This window comes from Papio anubis, chromosome 8 (genome assembly GCF_008728515.1).
Source record: "Papio anubis isolate 15944 chromosome 8, Panubis1.0, whole genome shotgun sequence".
NCBI classification, from domain to species: Eukaryota; Metazoa; Chordata; class Mammalia; order Primates; family Cercopithecidae; genus Papio; species Papio anubis.
Window position 1 is genome coordinate 104,988,172 of NC_044983.1, and position 14,374 is coordinate 105,002,545.

The 14,374-nt window shown below is 43.3% G+C and overlaps 1 protein-coding gene across 8 annotated transcripts in view; it reads right to left on the minus strand.

Moving 5' to 3' along the window:
* SYBU (syntabulin) overlaps positions 1–14,374 on the minus strand; it is a 116,786-nt gene that overhangs the window by 65,209 nt on the left and 37,203 nt on the right. Inside the window, exons 1-4 of one of the 8 annotated variants that reach the window (XM_017962247.3) lie at positions 8,589–8,881; positions 5,811–5,930; positions 4,560–4,640; positions 2,636–2,837 (exon numbers count right to left, since the gene is read on the minus strand). In XM_017962247.3, coding sequence (XP_017817736.1) covers positions 2,636–2,837; positions 4,560–4,583 — 226 coding nt within the window. In that variant the 5' untranslated portion in view covers positions 4,584–4,640; positions 5,811–5,930; positions 8,589–8,881. Of the gene's footprint in view, positions 1–2,635; positions 2,841–4,559; positions 4,641–5,810; positions 5,931–8,588; positions 8,882–14,374 lie in introns of those variants that run through there. The other 7 variants (XM_017962244.3, XM_017962248.3, XM_017962245.3 and 4 more) reach the window with 7 other exon arrangements.

Here is a 14,374-nt window from a genome sequence, read left to right on the forward strand (position 1 = left end):
ATCCTATCTGCAGGCAGGGTGCAAGGCTCAAGATTGAAAGGTTGTTCAAAGACACCCACAATTATATGCTTCTGCCACTCAATTTTCAGCTAGTTAATGGCAAAAAAATCAATATCTACTTTTGATTTTCATGTACAGCATTATAGCCTCAGCCGGAGACAGGTCTCCTAGGAAGGAGGATGATTCAGGAAGTGGTTCCGGGGAAGAATGATTCATAACCAAAATCAATAATCATATTGGTTTACCTTCATGTTTTCTAAAATATATTTGGGGTTTTCCTTTTTGTTGTTGTTTTGAACAACCTTTTCTTTTTTTCTGATAACACTACTCACCCCGAAATCAGGCACAGAGCGACTGACTACATGGAGAGAATACCAGGAATAAATGTGGAACTGAGTTATGTACACAAAGCTCTGTCAGTTTGAAATGATGTGCCCAGAGTTCATCCACACTCACCAGAGTGAGCTCTGGGCTCCAAAACAGAGTTAAAGTAAACAGCATTACATTCTGCAAATACGACTCTAGATTCTAGGAATATTAACTGTGATAGCTTCTCAGTTATCCTTTTGTTTTCTTCTTGAGAGAATAGTAAGCAAAGCGGTGGGTTTCCATCTTAAACTAGATTCATGTGATTCAAATAGAAAGAAATAAGTTTTAAAACATAGCATTTTGATAGGTTTTTTTTTTTTTCAGAATCAAGCAGATGATTTGAGTTAGTTAGCAAAAAAAAAAAAAGGCAGTGCAGAATTTCCAAAATACAACTTATGCAGAGGACAGAATAACTTTGTGAAAGTATGTAATAAATCCAAAGCTGCATTTATAAAATCCTTGAAAAATGTAGCTGCGAGCCCTAAATGCAGTGGAATGTTAGGTCCTGCTAAATTAGAGCATTAATCATAGCATCTTGATTCACGTGTTTCTTCTCATACATGTGTTAATCTTCAAGTTCCATGTTCCCTAAATAAGTCTGAAAACATTATCCACTGTGAGACATTCTTCACTAGTCATAAGACAGTCACTCCTTTAAATTTTACCCAAATTCCTAATAGTTCTCAAGGAATGTAAGTCCTTCTAAGTCATGTACTTCAATGGGAATAACAAGCTCTGTCAAGTGATACTGGTGGCACCTACAGGAATTATCAAGAGATTTGTGCCCTTACCAAACATGCTCACAACTTTAAGGAAACTTTCTTAATCATGTGCCCAAACGGACATCCATAGTCCATTGTATTAAGAACCATCATTTATTAAGCACTTCTGTAAGCCAGGCACTGTGCTAGGTGAACATTTAGGTACCTGGTCTCATTCAACTTCACAGCCACTCTACAAGGCAAGTATTATAACCTCATTTTATGGATGTAACAACTGAGGCTTAAGGAGGTTAGGCAACTTGCTGAAGGTGACACAGTATGTGATGGTGAAAGGGCCAGGGATTCCAGCCCTTCAGGCTCGACAGATCACAAAGCCTGGGCTCTTTCCCACTAAACCATAAGGCCAGGCCAGCCTTGGTCTATAACTCTCCTTGATCTTGACCTCATTTATTAGGAATTGCTTTATCTTTGGGGAATTTTATAATTAGAGGTACACAGGCTTCTAGAGGTTGCTAGCATAAAATTCAATCCAATATTTTTTCTAGATTTAAAAAAGGAATGCATTTTTAAAAACAGTCATAGAATGGCAATCATTAAAAGGTCAGGAAACGACAGATGCTGGAGAGGATGTGGAGAAATAGGAATGTTTTTACACTGTTGGTGGGAGTGTAAATTAGTTCAACCATTGTGGAAGACAGTGTGGCGATTCCTCAAGGATCTAGAACCAGAAATACCATTTGACCCAGCAATCCCATTACTGGGGATATACCCAAAGAATTATAAATCATTCCACTATAAAGACACATGCACGTGTATGGTTAGTGCAGCACTGTTCACAACAGCAAAGACTTGGAACCAACCCAAATGCCCATCAATGATAGACTGGATAAAGAAAATGTGGCACATATACACCATGGAATACTATACAGCCATAAAACAGGGTGAGTTAATGTCCTTTTCAGGGACACAGATGAAGCTGGAAACCATCATTCTCAGCAAACTAAACACAGGAACAGAAAAACAAATACCACATGTTCTCACTCATAAGTAGGAGTTGAACACACAGACACAGGGAGGGGAACATCATATACCAGGGCCTGTCAGTGGGTGGGGGGCTAGGAGAGGGAAAGCATTAGGAGAAATACTTAATGTAGATGATGGGTTGATGGGTTGATGGGTGCAGCAAACCACCATGGCACGTGTATACTTATGTAACAAACCTGCACGTTCTGCACATGTATCCCAGAACTTAAAGTTAATAAAACAAAAGAAAAAAAGTCATAGAAACAAGAAGTTAGATTTTACGTTCGAAATTATAAGCCAGAATAACATATGAAAATTCAGGTGTGAGATTCCAATAAACTGAACTATATGAAACTGCTGTGTTTGTAGGTCACAAGAGCCAGAAATGTGCCGCCTTCTACAATTCATCCTAATAGCAGAAGTGTAGTTTTAGACTATAAGGAACCCGGTAGGGGCCCATTCACAATGCACCTGCAGTGCACATGCTTCATGCCTCTGGTGGCCTCCCAAGGGTACTGTACCTGAGCAGAAGCTGTTGCTGCTAACCGTCCTCGCTGAGCGCCCAGAGCTGCTGGGGTTGAACTCTCTGCTCTCTTCCTCAGAGAAAGGAGACTCAGAGGCTGGGGACACTTTGTGCTGTTGTTGGGGCATATGGGGCCGAAGAATCAACCGGGGAATTCGGCTTCGAGAAATCTCCTTGTCATGATGCTGGACTCTGTGCTCCTTCTCAAAATTGGACATCAAAAAAGAAAACAAAAGGAAACGCGTTTCCTTCTCTTAACTCCTGTCGGTTCCTTCAAGGATCAGTTTCTAAGATACACATTTCTGAGTATTGAGTCTTCACAGAGTAGTCCTTATCTCAGTTGCTGAAATGAGCTTCAAAACTCTTCCACGGAGCTAACCTTTCTAATCCACTGAATAGCACATGTCTGTGTGGCACATACACACACACACCACACATATACACACCACACATATACACACCTCCACTCACTAGCTGGAAGGCCATCCTACTTCCCTATGCCAGTCCTGACTCATCTTCCCACCCTGACTTCTTCTATCACATTCAAGCTTCTGCCTCCCAAAGGCTCTTTATTACACCACAGTTTGGCTCACTCGACAGCCTTCAGACTTCCATTTTGCTTTCCGTAAATTAGCTGTGACAATCTGACTTCTGTTTTCTTGTGTCCTCACAAAGTTGAACCCTATACCTGGAACAGTTATTTCCTGATAGTTCACACACAATTATCTTTAAAATCCCCCCTCTTCTGGACAGGATTTTAATTATTCATTAATATCCTGGTACACAAGGCTTGTTGCCAACAGAAAAGCAAACACAAATCCGATACTCGGGAAGATGGCTCCACCTTTTACATCATCTTTAATTTTTGTTTTCCTTACAGGACATCCGAAAGAAGAGATTTTTCTCTCTCCTTAAAAATGCAGCATGAAGTACCCTGCCATGTCTTGGTTTTAAAAATGCATAACTAATATTTTCACAATGTTTTTCAACTTATGAAGTGCTTTTCCAACCATTTTCTCGTTTGATCTTTACACACCAGACTGTACATAGAGAGGACACCAATGAATGTCCCTATTTTCAGATGAGGAAGCAGGCTAAATGGGGTAAGAGATGCTGAGGCAATTCTGCACATCATGCCAGAAGTAGAACGAAATTCAAATCCAGTGCTTTGCAGGGTCACCACCACCCTGCCTTATTGAAATGGATTCCTAGGAGGAGCGTTTTGCAAAAATTCCACTGCTTCCTCCAACCTCTGCCACTGAAAAGGGACTCTTTGGCTTAGGTAACAAACACCGTTTCGAAACATGACCTACTGTTCCTTCCACCGGTTTACCAGGAAGGGTTACGGCCAAAATAAACACTTCTGGGAGGCCGGCACATGGCATAAATTGAAGGGTAAACCCCAGCAATGGGGAACTTCGGAGGGCCCTCAGGCATCCCCTCTACCCGGGGGCCGCCAGCCGCACCCAGCCTCGGATTCTCCCTGAACATCTGCCGCCCAGCAGGTACCACGCGCCAGCCACTCCGCCGGGCACACCGCAGACCCTGAGCCAAGGCAGGGTCACTGACACGCGCGAGTCCTCATTTCCCAGTCGCGAATGCATCAAATTCCTTTCATTCACATCACACATACAGGACATCAACTGAAAGCTACACCCCACAGTCCCAGTTTCAGGAGGTGGGATTAACCCTCCAATCATGTCATTCTCCAAAATCTGTTCCTCCAGTACCACCTCCCTCCCCATCTCCTGGATCTCCACTCCTAAGCAATGCCTGCTGCCTTCTCCGGACCCCACCACTACCTCTCCCATCTTTCCCCAGACTCTAAACGTCCCCCCTCCAGCTCTCATCCCGCCCGCTTCTCGCCCCTCAGTGCCCGCCTTCCCCGCCCTCCAGTGCCCGCGCTGCCCAGCGTTCCTTACCTTGCTCTCGCGGAGGGGCCCCATCGCGCGGCTGCCCGCCGACTCCTCGCGCCGCCGCTGCCGCCTTCCAGGAGGAGGCACCTGCGAGCACGGAGCGAGGAGACTGCGCTGAGCCGGCGCGGGCTGCGGGCGGCGGCTGCTGGTGAGGCTCCAACGCGCCGCCGCCGCCACTGCCGCCGATTGCGCTGGGCTCCGAGGGCGCGCCCGGCCCCTCCCGGGCCGGACACGTGGTGCTGCAGTAGCTAGAGGCAGCTCCTGGGGCGCCTCCCACGCCCTCCCTCACCTGCGGCCTTGGGGCAACTCGACCGCGCCTGGGCGCGCCCCATCCGCCTGATTTCGCCACGGCACTCCCACCCGCCCCCCCAGCCAGAGCCCGTGTCCTCCCTCTCCAAGGAGCTCGGCCCGGTGGGGGCAGGCTGCGGCTAGTGGCATCTCCAGCCCGCACCCTCTTTTTTTTTTTTCTTTCACTTGATCTCAGGTTTGAAGTGGGTGGCGTTGGATGGAGTGACTGAGAAAAGCTGCGACATCACAGAGAGGCAAAATAGAGAAAGTTTTCCCCTGGCGATCCCTTCTTGGCCTCCGGGTCTTAAGTCAGCCTACAGCTCCGCACAACCGCCTCGCCGGAGAGCGGCGGAGATCCCTCTCATACCGGACCCCAGCCAAGCCTGTGCGGCACGACTGACACAGCCTCTGGGTTCCGGGATCTCAAAGGCTGCGATGGATTCTACTTGGGGGGTTGCATCAGAAGGGTCTTCAGTGGTCAGCGCAGCTCCCTCCGGCTTGGGGAAGCCAGGCTGCTATGCAGCGGGAGAACAGCCTTTTCCCCAGCGCTGCCCTGCAGCTGCCCGGCGCCAGGAAGGAGCTCAGGCACACTGCTAAGGGAAGAGCACTGCAACTGAACTCAGAAAAATGAGTCAAGCCAGCACTCCAATCAGTCCCTTCAGCCTGAGTGCCTTTATGCCTAAAGTTTTCGTTGTTGTTTTGTCGTTGTTTTTTTTTTTTTTTTTTTTTTTTCCCATTGTTGTTGAAACGCATCTCGTTCTGTGCCCCAGGCTGTAGTACAGTGGTGGGATGAGGGTTCACTGCAACCTCTAACTCCTGGGATCAAGGGATCCTCCCGTCTAGGCCTCTCAAAGTGCTCGAATTACATGCGGGTGCCTTTTCATGCGTGGCCTACGCCTACGGTTCTTGACCCTTCTGAACTTCAAATTTACCCTTGTTAAATTGAGAGATAATAATAGTGATACCTACCTCTAGGATAGCTGTGAGGATTAGATGAGGAAAATAAACAGCTCTATCCAGCTGATTGAACAGAACTTTCCAAAGGCAGCTAAGTCAGGTCCAGGTGATCCAGTCAATATTTGTTGATGCCTTTTACATGACAGGCAGAAAAAGCATTTGTGATGCACACAACTTTGTTCAAGAAAGCTTGAATATCTGTCCAACTGCGGACTTAGAATAGGGTACATCAGCTGGGTCAAGGGCCCTGATTTATTACAGTTGCTACCCTTAAATCTTATCTGGTGATGGAATTCACTATGTATAGTGGCATATACCCTTTATTCAGAATTGGAGAATATTCCAAGCAGCAGTGCGACAGGTCAACACTCTGATCCTTAGGCACCAGCATCCTACATGGGAGGACAGTGCTCCTCGAAAACTGAGGGTCACTGTCCCCTTTTGTCCATCCTCCAAACAACATTTCTCTGAGGCCTCAACTCTCAAGCCTAAGAATGTATGTTGTGAGTCTAGGGAGAGCCTGAAGCCAGAGGATTAGTGGAATCAAATTTCCCTTCTTCCTATAACTCCAAAAAAGAGCTTCCTCCATAAATCTTCATGCCTTTTCAATCTACTTAGTTCTCTCAAGCAGTGAGGTTGGTAATTTTAGGATTCTTTTTTTGGGAAGAAGAGGTGATTAATTTATACTTTCTACACCCACAGCTGTTTCAAACATGGACCTCAGGAAAGTGATGGTCCAGGATGATTCATACAACCTATTATTCCTAAAATTATGAGCCTGGGATCATATACTGTGAGATAAGAACAAACTTTTAAAGTTAATGGATGCTTCTGAGTTCCCTACTTAGAATTGAGAATTGACACTGGGGACCTAATAGCCGAAACACCTTCCACTGAGTTAGCCAAGTCAGAACCTCATTGTCATTGTGGACTTTTTTCTGTCACTCACCTGTCTGACACATAGCATAAACCACCAAGTGATGTCCATGCTACCCAGGTAGTAACCGTCCTGAATCTGATTAATTCTGTCCACCACTTGTCTCTATTATCTTCATGTAGAGTGTAAACCACAGTCAGCCTAGATTATTGCAATAGTGGTCTCTTGCTAACTCAAGGTCTCTTGCTTTCAGCCTTGCCTCTTATTCCTTTCTCTCCAATCAGTATTTCCATTTTTCCACAAGCCTTTATGAAAAGCTAAATCAAGTCATACTTCTCCATGAAAACTCATTAATGATTTCCTGATTGTCCTCCAGGTAATACTGAAACTCCTTAATGTGGCACACAAGGCTTTCCTGATCTGGCCACCTTGTTTACCTCTCCAATCTTATTTCTTGCCGCTCCTCTCTTTTATAGATACTCTCTCCCCTCCCTAGCCTGCCCCTTTGGTCCTTGCCACTTTTCTCCTATATACAATGGATACTGCTCAAACTGTAGCACTTTCAGTTCTCGCAGGTGTAGGTTTTGTGTTCTCTTTTTCCTCGAGACTGCTGTACCTGCCTCTGTCTGGAACATTTCTTGCACTATATCGCCTATCCTCCTCAACTCTTAAAGATACATTACATTTCATTTTAGATGGCTTCTTCTAGGAAACCTCCCCTGATGATTCCAGGACGCTTATTTTTACCCCCAAGAGAGCTGTTACGATCTCCTCAGAATTCCCCATTTACTTGTTTATTTTCACCGAAGCTTGTAGGCAGTGCCTAGTACAATTCCTGTTACACGGTAGGCACTCAATACATAACTGTCAAATGAATTAGTGCCTGAACAAGTGAATTCTATAACCCTATAAGAGGCCCATCAGTGCAGGATAAAGAACACAGATACAACTTGTTTTGAAAATGATTCAGATAAAGCTGCCTCCGCAATGTATTTGTGTCTGATGATTGGGTGTGTGCCTAAAAAATCCAACATGTGTTCAGTGACAGCTTTTACTGCAGAAGTGCAGGCACTGAGAGGCTGTGCAGTAGCCTCGCTGTCGCCATAGCAACCTAGAAGAGGGAAAGGCTGATGATTTAGTGTTCAGATGCCTCTTAGCTCTGTACTTTTGGAACCTAAGCCTGTTTTCCCACTGTTCTAAAAGGCAAGTTTTACCGATGATAATATCTACGCTGCCTTGATTTCATTCAAGTGTTTCTCATGTCATTAGGAGAAATGTCGTGTAACATTTGGATTATACCATCAAAGAGATATAATCTAATACAGAATATGGTCTCCTTTCCCCTGCTTTAAAATAGTCTTATGCATAATTTTCATTTTTTTACTTAAAGACATATTTTATGATCTTATTTTATCATCTCGTAGCTTCTTTAAAAATTAATGTATTTCTGGCTTTTGGAAAATATCAGTTGCTTCAGGATTGAACCTTGAAAGATTATAAATAATATACCTGTCCAGGCCTGGCAAAGCACAGGATAAACAGTGTATTGTAGACTGGGAAGGAAGGTAATGTCTTTATATAATTATTCCCCCAAATCCAGGATAAGTTATTTGATTGTTTAAGTGAAATTTGTAATTAAATGATTCCTACCTTTCTTATGCACACAACTTTATATTTTCAGAACTCTTTCACATATTCAATTTTATCTGAGCCTCACAAAAATCCTGTGAGATACATGTGGCCAATCTCTGAGACCAGATAACTGAAAAAGCACAGATTTTTATTAATAGGAATCCCCCAGACTGCAGACTTCACAGAGAAGACAATAAAATGCACTGCCGAAAAGAAAACGCCTGCACCAAACAACCCAGACACATCACGGTTCCTCACATCCACTCTTCCTCGCATCTCACCTGTGTATGCTGGGGGCTTTCTTGGGCTCAATCAGGGCTGACAAAGCACCATCTCCTAATCCTATCAGCTGTGTGAGCAAGTGCTGCCGTCTCTCTCGGTGACCTGATGTTGGGTGATCTGCACAGCAACAAGGAGCAGCTGACGTGCTTCACCACACGTCATGAAGGAAAGAAACTGCATTCTGGGGCATCGTGGGATTTTTGTGTGTGTGTGTGGTGGGGTGGGGTGGAGACCCATATTTTTCTTACCAGGGAGAGAGCTGCCTGTTTTCCCATAAGAGCATGTGTGAGTGATCAACCCTCCTCCCTTGTTTTTTTTTTGTTTTTTTTTTTTTTTTTTTTTTTGGAGACGGAGTCTCGCTCTGTCGCCCAGGCTGGAGTGCAGTGCAGTGTGATCTCAGCTCACTGCAACCTCCGCCTCCTGGGTTCAAGCGATTCCCCTGCCTTAGCCTCCTGAGTAGCCGGGACTACAGGCACGTGCCACCACATCAGCTAATTTTTGTTATTTTTAGTAGAGATGGGGAGTTTCACCATGTTGGTCAGGGTGGTCTCCAACTCCTGACCATGTGATCCACCCACCTCGGCCTCCCAAAGTGCTAGGATTACAGGTGTGAGCCACTGCACCCAGTCCAATCCTCCTCTTAATGTATGTGTGTTATTGTTATGATATGGTTGAGGTACTTTGATGTTGTAGAACTGAAATGACTAGAATTGCACAAGATCACTCCCCCAGAAGGGGGCCTAGACGGTGCTTGGGGCAGAGAGGGTAGTGGGTAACCTGAGGCAGGGCATGCTTGAACATTCATTCATTGGGCTCAGAGTGTGTCAATTATCTCTGCCTGACAAATGAGTGTTCAGTCAGAGTGTTCTCTCAGTGAAGAACAGAAATTAAGGGCAAGTCTAGGGGAAGAGGCAGAGGTTGGGGGCTTGGAACGCTGAAGAATGATAAGGGTCTAATCCTCTGCTTGCCTTATGGGGTAGCAGACATGAGAGAGCCTCCCCCAAAATGGCTTTTTGTTTGTGGCCTTTGGTTCATCTTTGAAAATAGGGTTTGAAAATAGGGTTGGATACTCATCAAAAACACAGGCATGGTGACTGCATTAAACAAAATGGGGACACATGGTTGGACAAGTAGGTGTATACTTATTAGGACAATGAATCAGAATGACTGAAACTAAGAGGCTCTGGAAAGTATGCGTGTAAAGGTTGCCATCTAAGTAGGGGAAACTGAGACTTGACATTTACCTCGTGAAATGCTTCATATGATGGAACAATTTGTTGGTCTCGCAGATGTACAGAAAAGGTAAAGTTAACTGTAAGACATGAAAAGGAAAGCCTAAATCCAGTAGTTGAATTCTAGGGCTAATAGAGAAGCACCTTCCTTTCCCAAGAAACCAGAAGGTATGGGAAAAGCAGCTGAAAGTTGCCTGAACCCAGCAGGGTGGCTATAGAGAGAGGATGCTTCTCAGACATGCCAGGCACAGAGCAGATATACAGGCTGGAGGCTCTGAGGGGTTCACTCAGCATCCATAGCAGTCTAGGCTTAGAAAAAAATTGTCATCTGGGTTCCCAGAAAGCAGATCAGTGGTAGATTTGAGTTACATTAAAAACAGTGTGTTCTCCATAATATACTTTATTTCCATGATTTTTTATTTGTTGCTTCCATTTTCTAGTAAACATCTTAAAAAATAACTTTGTCTTTATTTCTGCTAAGAAAATGAGAGCAGGAGCAAAAGAGTAAGATTGTGTCTCTTCTCAAAGAGCAAGAACACTAATGCCAAATGGAGCCAAGCGCCCCCAGAGGCCAACCAACTACAGCAGGGAATGGTTGGGCTGTTGGTGTGGGGGTCACTTGTGCAGTTGTAGAGCTGAGGATAGTTTTGATTGCTGCTTTATTCCTACTTCCTAGGTTATTCCTGTGAACCACTTTTCTTTACACCTGAAATCTCGTGACCTTGTGGGTAAAGCTAGCCTTTGCTGTGTACTCCCAGCTCCGCTCTAATCCACTGCAGAAGAATTTGTAGGAAAATAAACCTAGAATTTGGGAATCTGGCCTGTCGTTTCATTCGCCCATGTGTCCTCTTTAGCTACTTCTGCTAATCAAGAGAAAAAATATGCCTTTTTGAAATGATAACTATTTTTTTCTTAAAAAAAAAAAACTAAACCATGTTATCAAAATTTTAGAAAAGAAAAAGAATACTCAGTATCTCATTGCCTTAACATCAATTATCCATATTCCTTCTGTTAGCAGTTTCATGTATTTACTTACAGGCTTATCTACTGTGCATCAAAACCAGCATGTTAAAATAAGAATGAAATTCTAAGTGACATATGGTGAGTGAAGTTACTACTCCCCTCTGTCTTTTCTCTGATTATCAGGGACTGATCTGAGATACAGGGATCTTGGGCCTTTTTATCACTACTGACAAACAGCTGAGGCTGCTGCAGGAAGCCTGGACGTTTCAGGATGATTTCCCAGATATCTGGTCCTGATGGAGACCTGACCCATCTGAAGCTTCAGAAAAAGTTGCTGGTGGGGAATTAGCAAAGCTAAGGCTGGAGAAATGACCTTAACTCAGAGACTGGTAGAAAAGCACTTGTGTCCCTTTCTAATCAGAAGCCCAGCTACTAGCTTGCCATAATGTGAAGCTAATTCAGGGAAGCACAGAAAAGTGAAATGAGTTTCCCAAGTCTGGAAAAAGATCTGTGATGAGAAAATGTAGTTTAATAAAGAACATGAATTCTTGAGTCTCATAGGCCTGGAGTGGAGACTTTTTTTTTTTTTTTTGCCTCTGACAGTGCTACTCCAGGCAAGTTATTTAACCCCTCTAGGACTCAACATTCAGTATATGCACATTAGTTAAAAAGGAAAGAAGAACCAGTTGCACTAATTAATGTCTTTGGGCAAATTAACTTTCCTGTGCCTCATTTTCACACCTGGAAAATAAACTTAATAACAGTAATAACAGTTCATAATGCAGTTATAGGGGTTACACTAGAACACACGCAAAGCCTAGCGTTTATATCTGGCACATGGTTAGAGCTTAATAGATATCTTCCGTCCCTCAGGATCAAACAACTCCAGCCACCATTGCTGCTTCCTGCTTGCTTGTTTCACACTTGCCTCATCCTAAAAACTTTCATCTTAATTTTTATTAAAGGGAAGCAATAAGTTTTCTCTCGATGACTTATGGCATGTAAAGAAGGACATTGAATTTCTCATTAGAAAAGATATTGCCAGGACTTTTCCTCCAGAAAGTAGAGTAGAAGACATGATGAATGCACCGACACCTATCACTCATTCATTCATTCATTCATCCATCACTTCTTACTTCATTCCTATTCTGAGCCATGCACTGCCTCAGCCACTGGTTCCAGAGTATTCAAAGATGAACAATGATTTCTGCCCCAAGTATCCCAAAGGTCTAACAGAGATAATGGGCATGACCATCAGATGGTAAACTATTCAGTGTGTTTGCATGAGATCGGGACACACAGAGGGCTTGCCAGTATCTAAATTAGACTGGGGTCTGAGATGTTCTGGGGTGAGTTTTAAGATGAATTTTGAAGCATTGAATACATCCTATTACGATCTGGTTTCTTCAGAGTTCCTTTCTCTTTATTGTTCCTCTCCTCTCTTCCTCCTCCTCTTCTTTCTCCTCCCCCTCTTTTCTTTTTCTTCTCTCTCTCCCTTTTTCCCCCCCTACTTTGAGATACTTCTGCCACAATCCAAGCCCCAAGGATTGATGCAGAGGAAAACAGCTTTTGGGCTTCCCCTTGAGTCTTTACTGCCTGGATATAACCTTCTAGAAGAAAGAGATTTTTCTCAAATCTTGATCACCTAGGACAGCATCAAGACAATACCTGGTGTTTTGTTAATTAGCAATAGTTGACATTTTAAGAACACCATGTTATACTGCCACCTACGGGTTTGTTCGTGAAATTTTCTTTTGACAGGTAAAGTCTCGGCCTGAAACGTAGTAAGGGTTAATCTCAGGGCTATTTCAGAAAACTTTCAAAATATATGGCTATACAAAACTGGATGTCAATAAACAGAATATTATTTAGTGGGTATGAAATAATGAGCAGGTGCTTTGATAGACAATAGTTCCAAACTCCTTTCTTCTGTTTACCTGCTGAACCACTTTAGGCAAGCTAGGTAACATCTCTGTATCTTGGTATTCTTATTAGTAAAATACATGCGTGGTTCTACTTCATAGGTCTATTTTGAGGATTAAATTCTATAACACTCGTAATAAGCCCAGCATAGTCTCTTGTACAAACTGGGGATTTAACAATAGATTTCTTGCTCTCCTTTCTTCTGTGCTTCCTCAATTCACAATGACCCAGAGGAAGATAAACTACATAATTTCATTTCAACCGAACAGTCAGGTAAATCTTCCAAAACAATAATGATAAATGATATTCATATGGTCACTACATTATCTATTCCTAGGCATCTATGTTATTTTTTTTAAATAATAAACTTTATGTTTTTGAGTAGTTTTAGGTTTACAAAAAAATTAACGAAAAGTTAGAGAGAGTTCCTATATACCCCCTTACCGAGATCTATCCCAATCTGCCTGATTAGTTAGGTATGATTATACTCTGGCTTTTGAAGAGGTGTAAATAAGTGCCCATCAAATGGACCTATATCTCCCATCTTTCCCTACCCTTTGCCTGCCTACTACCTTTGGATTTGTCTCCAAAGTCTTCTCTGTCTCCCATGGTGGATTCAATGCCAAGACTCCTATAAGTTTCCCAAAAGTCTTAACAGCACTGCCTCTCCTATGACCTGAAGCTGAGCACAGTGGGAAAACCCCACAACCCTGTGAATGAATGACGCTGTATGTTCCTGCTTTTCACCTGCAGTAGGCCTCAGTGCTGCCTGGCAATCATTTTGGGCTTCTAGTGAGTGTTCTCTCCTATTCTCCACAATGTCTATTTTAAATCTCCTCCATACTTCAAACCTACCAGCCTACCACCCCTGCCCTCGTGTTGTACAGATGGCCATTTCTCCCGATTGACAGACAAAAATAGGAGGTATTAAGAGAACTCTCTCAATCTCCTGCCTCCAAACCTGTAAATTCACCTGCCTCCACTCCACCCTTCCCATTTCTGGTTCTTTAGGATGGAAGTTGTGTTTCTTCCTATACAAGGAAAAGTCATTTACTTGAGCTCTGGATCCCATTCTTTCCCACCTCTTAAGGCATATTATCCTATCAGTTAGTCCCTCATAGGATTATTGAGAATATCAGAGGAGTTAATAACCACAAAGAACATGGAAGAGCACCCTGCACACACTAAGCACTCCATGAATATTAGCTATTTTTTTGATAACTTTAATCCATTTTTTCTCCTGTACATTTCATATATGCATTTAAACATGCCAAAAACTCCCAATGAAATAAATGATGTGCCAAAGTTCTCATATATTTCTAGTACAACCTGATTTCTTATCCCCATTCATCACCAAACATCTGAAAAAGTTACTTGTCTACGGTATACGTCTCACACCTCCCTGCTCCTTGAACCAATTCACTCCACTCATGTACCCACTACTCTACCAAATAGCTCTTGCCCAAAGTCACAAATTCTTCCATTTGGTTTAATCTGATGGCTAGTTTTGATCTTAATCTTGCCTTCTCATCAGGCTTTGGCATAGTGAAATACTCCTACATTTTTGAAAAGCATTTTCATTTTTTCTGGAACATTGCCCTCCTGATCTTCCCCTACTTCTTGGTATCTGTTCAGCTAGTTTCTTAAATGTTGCTTTTGCTCACTTT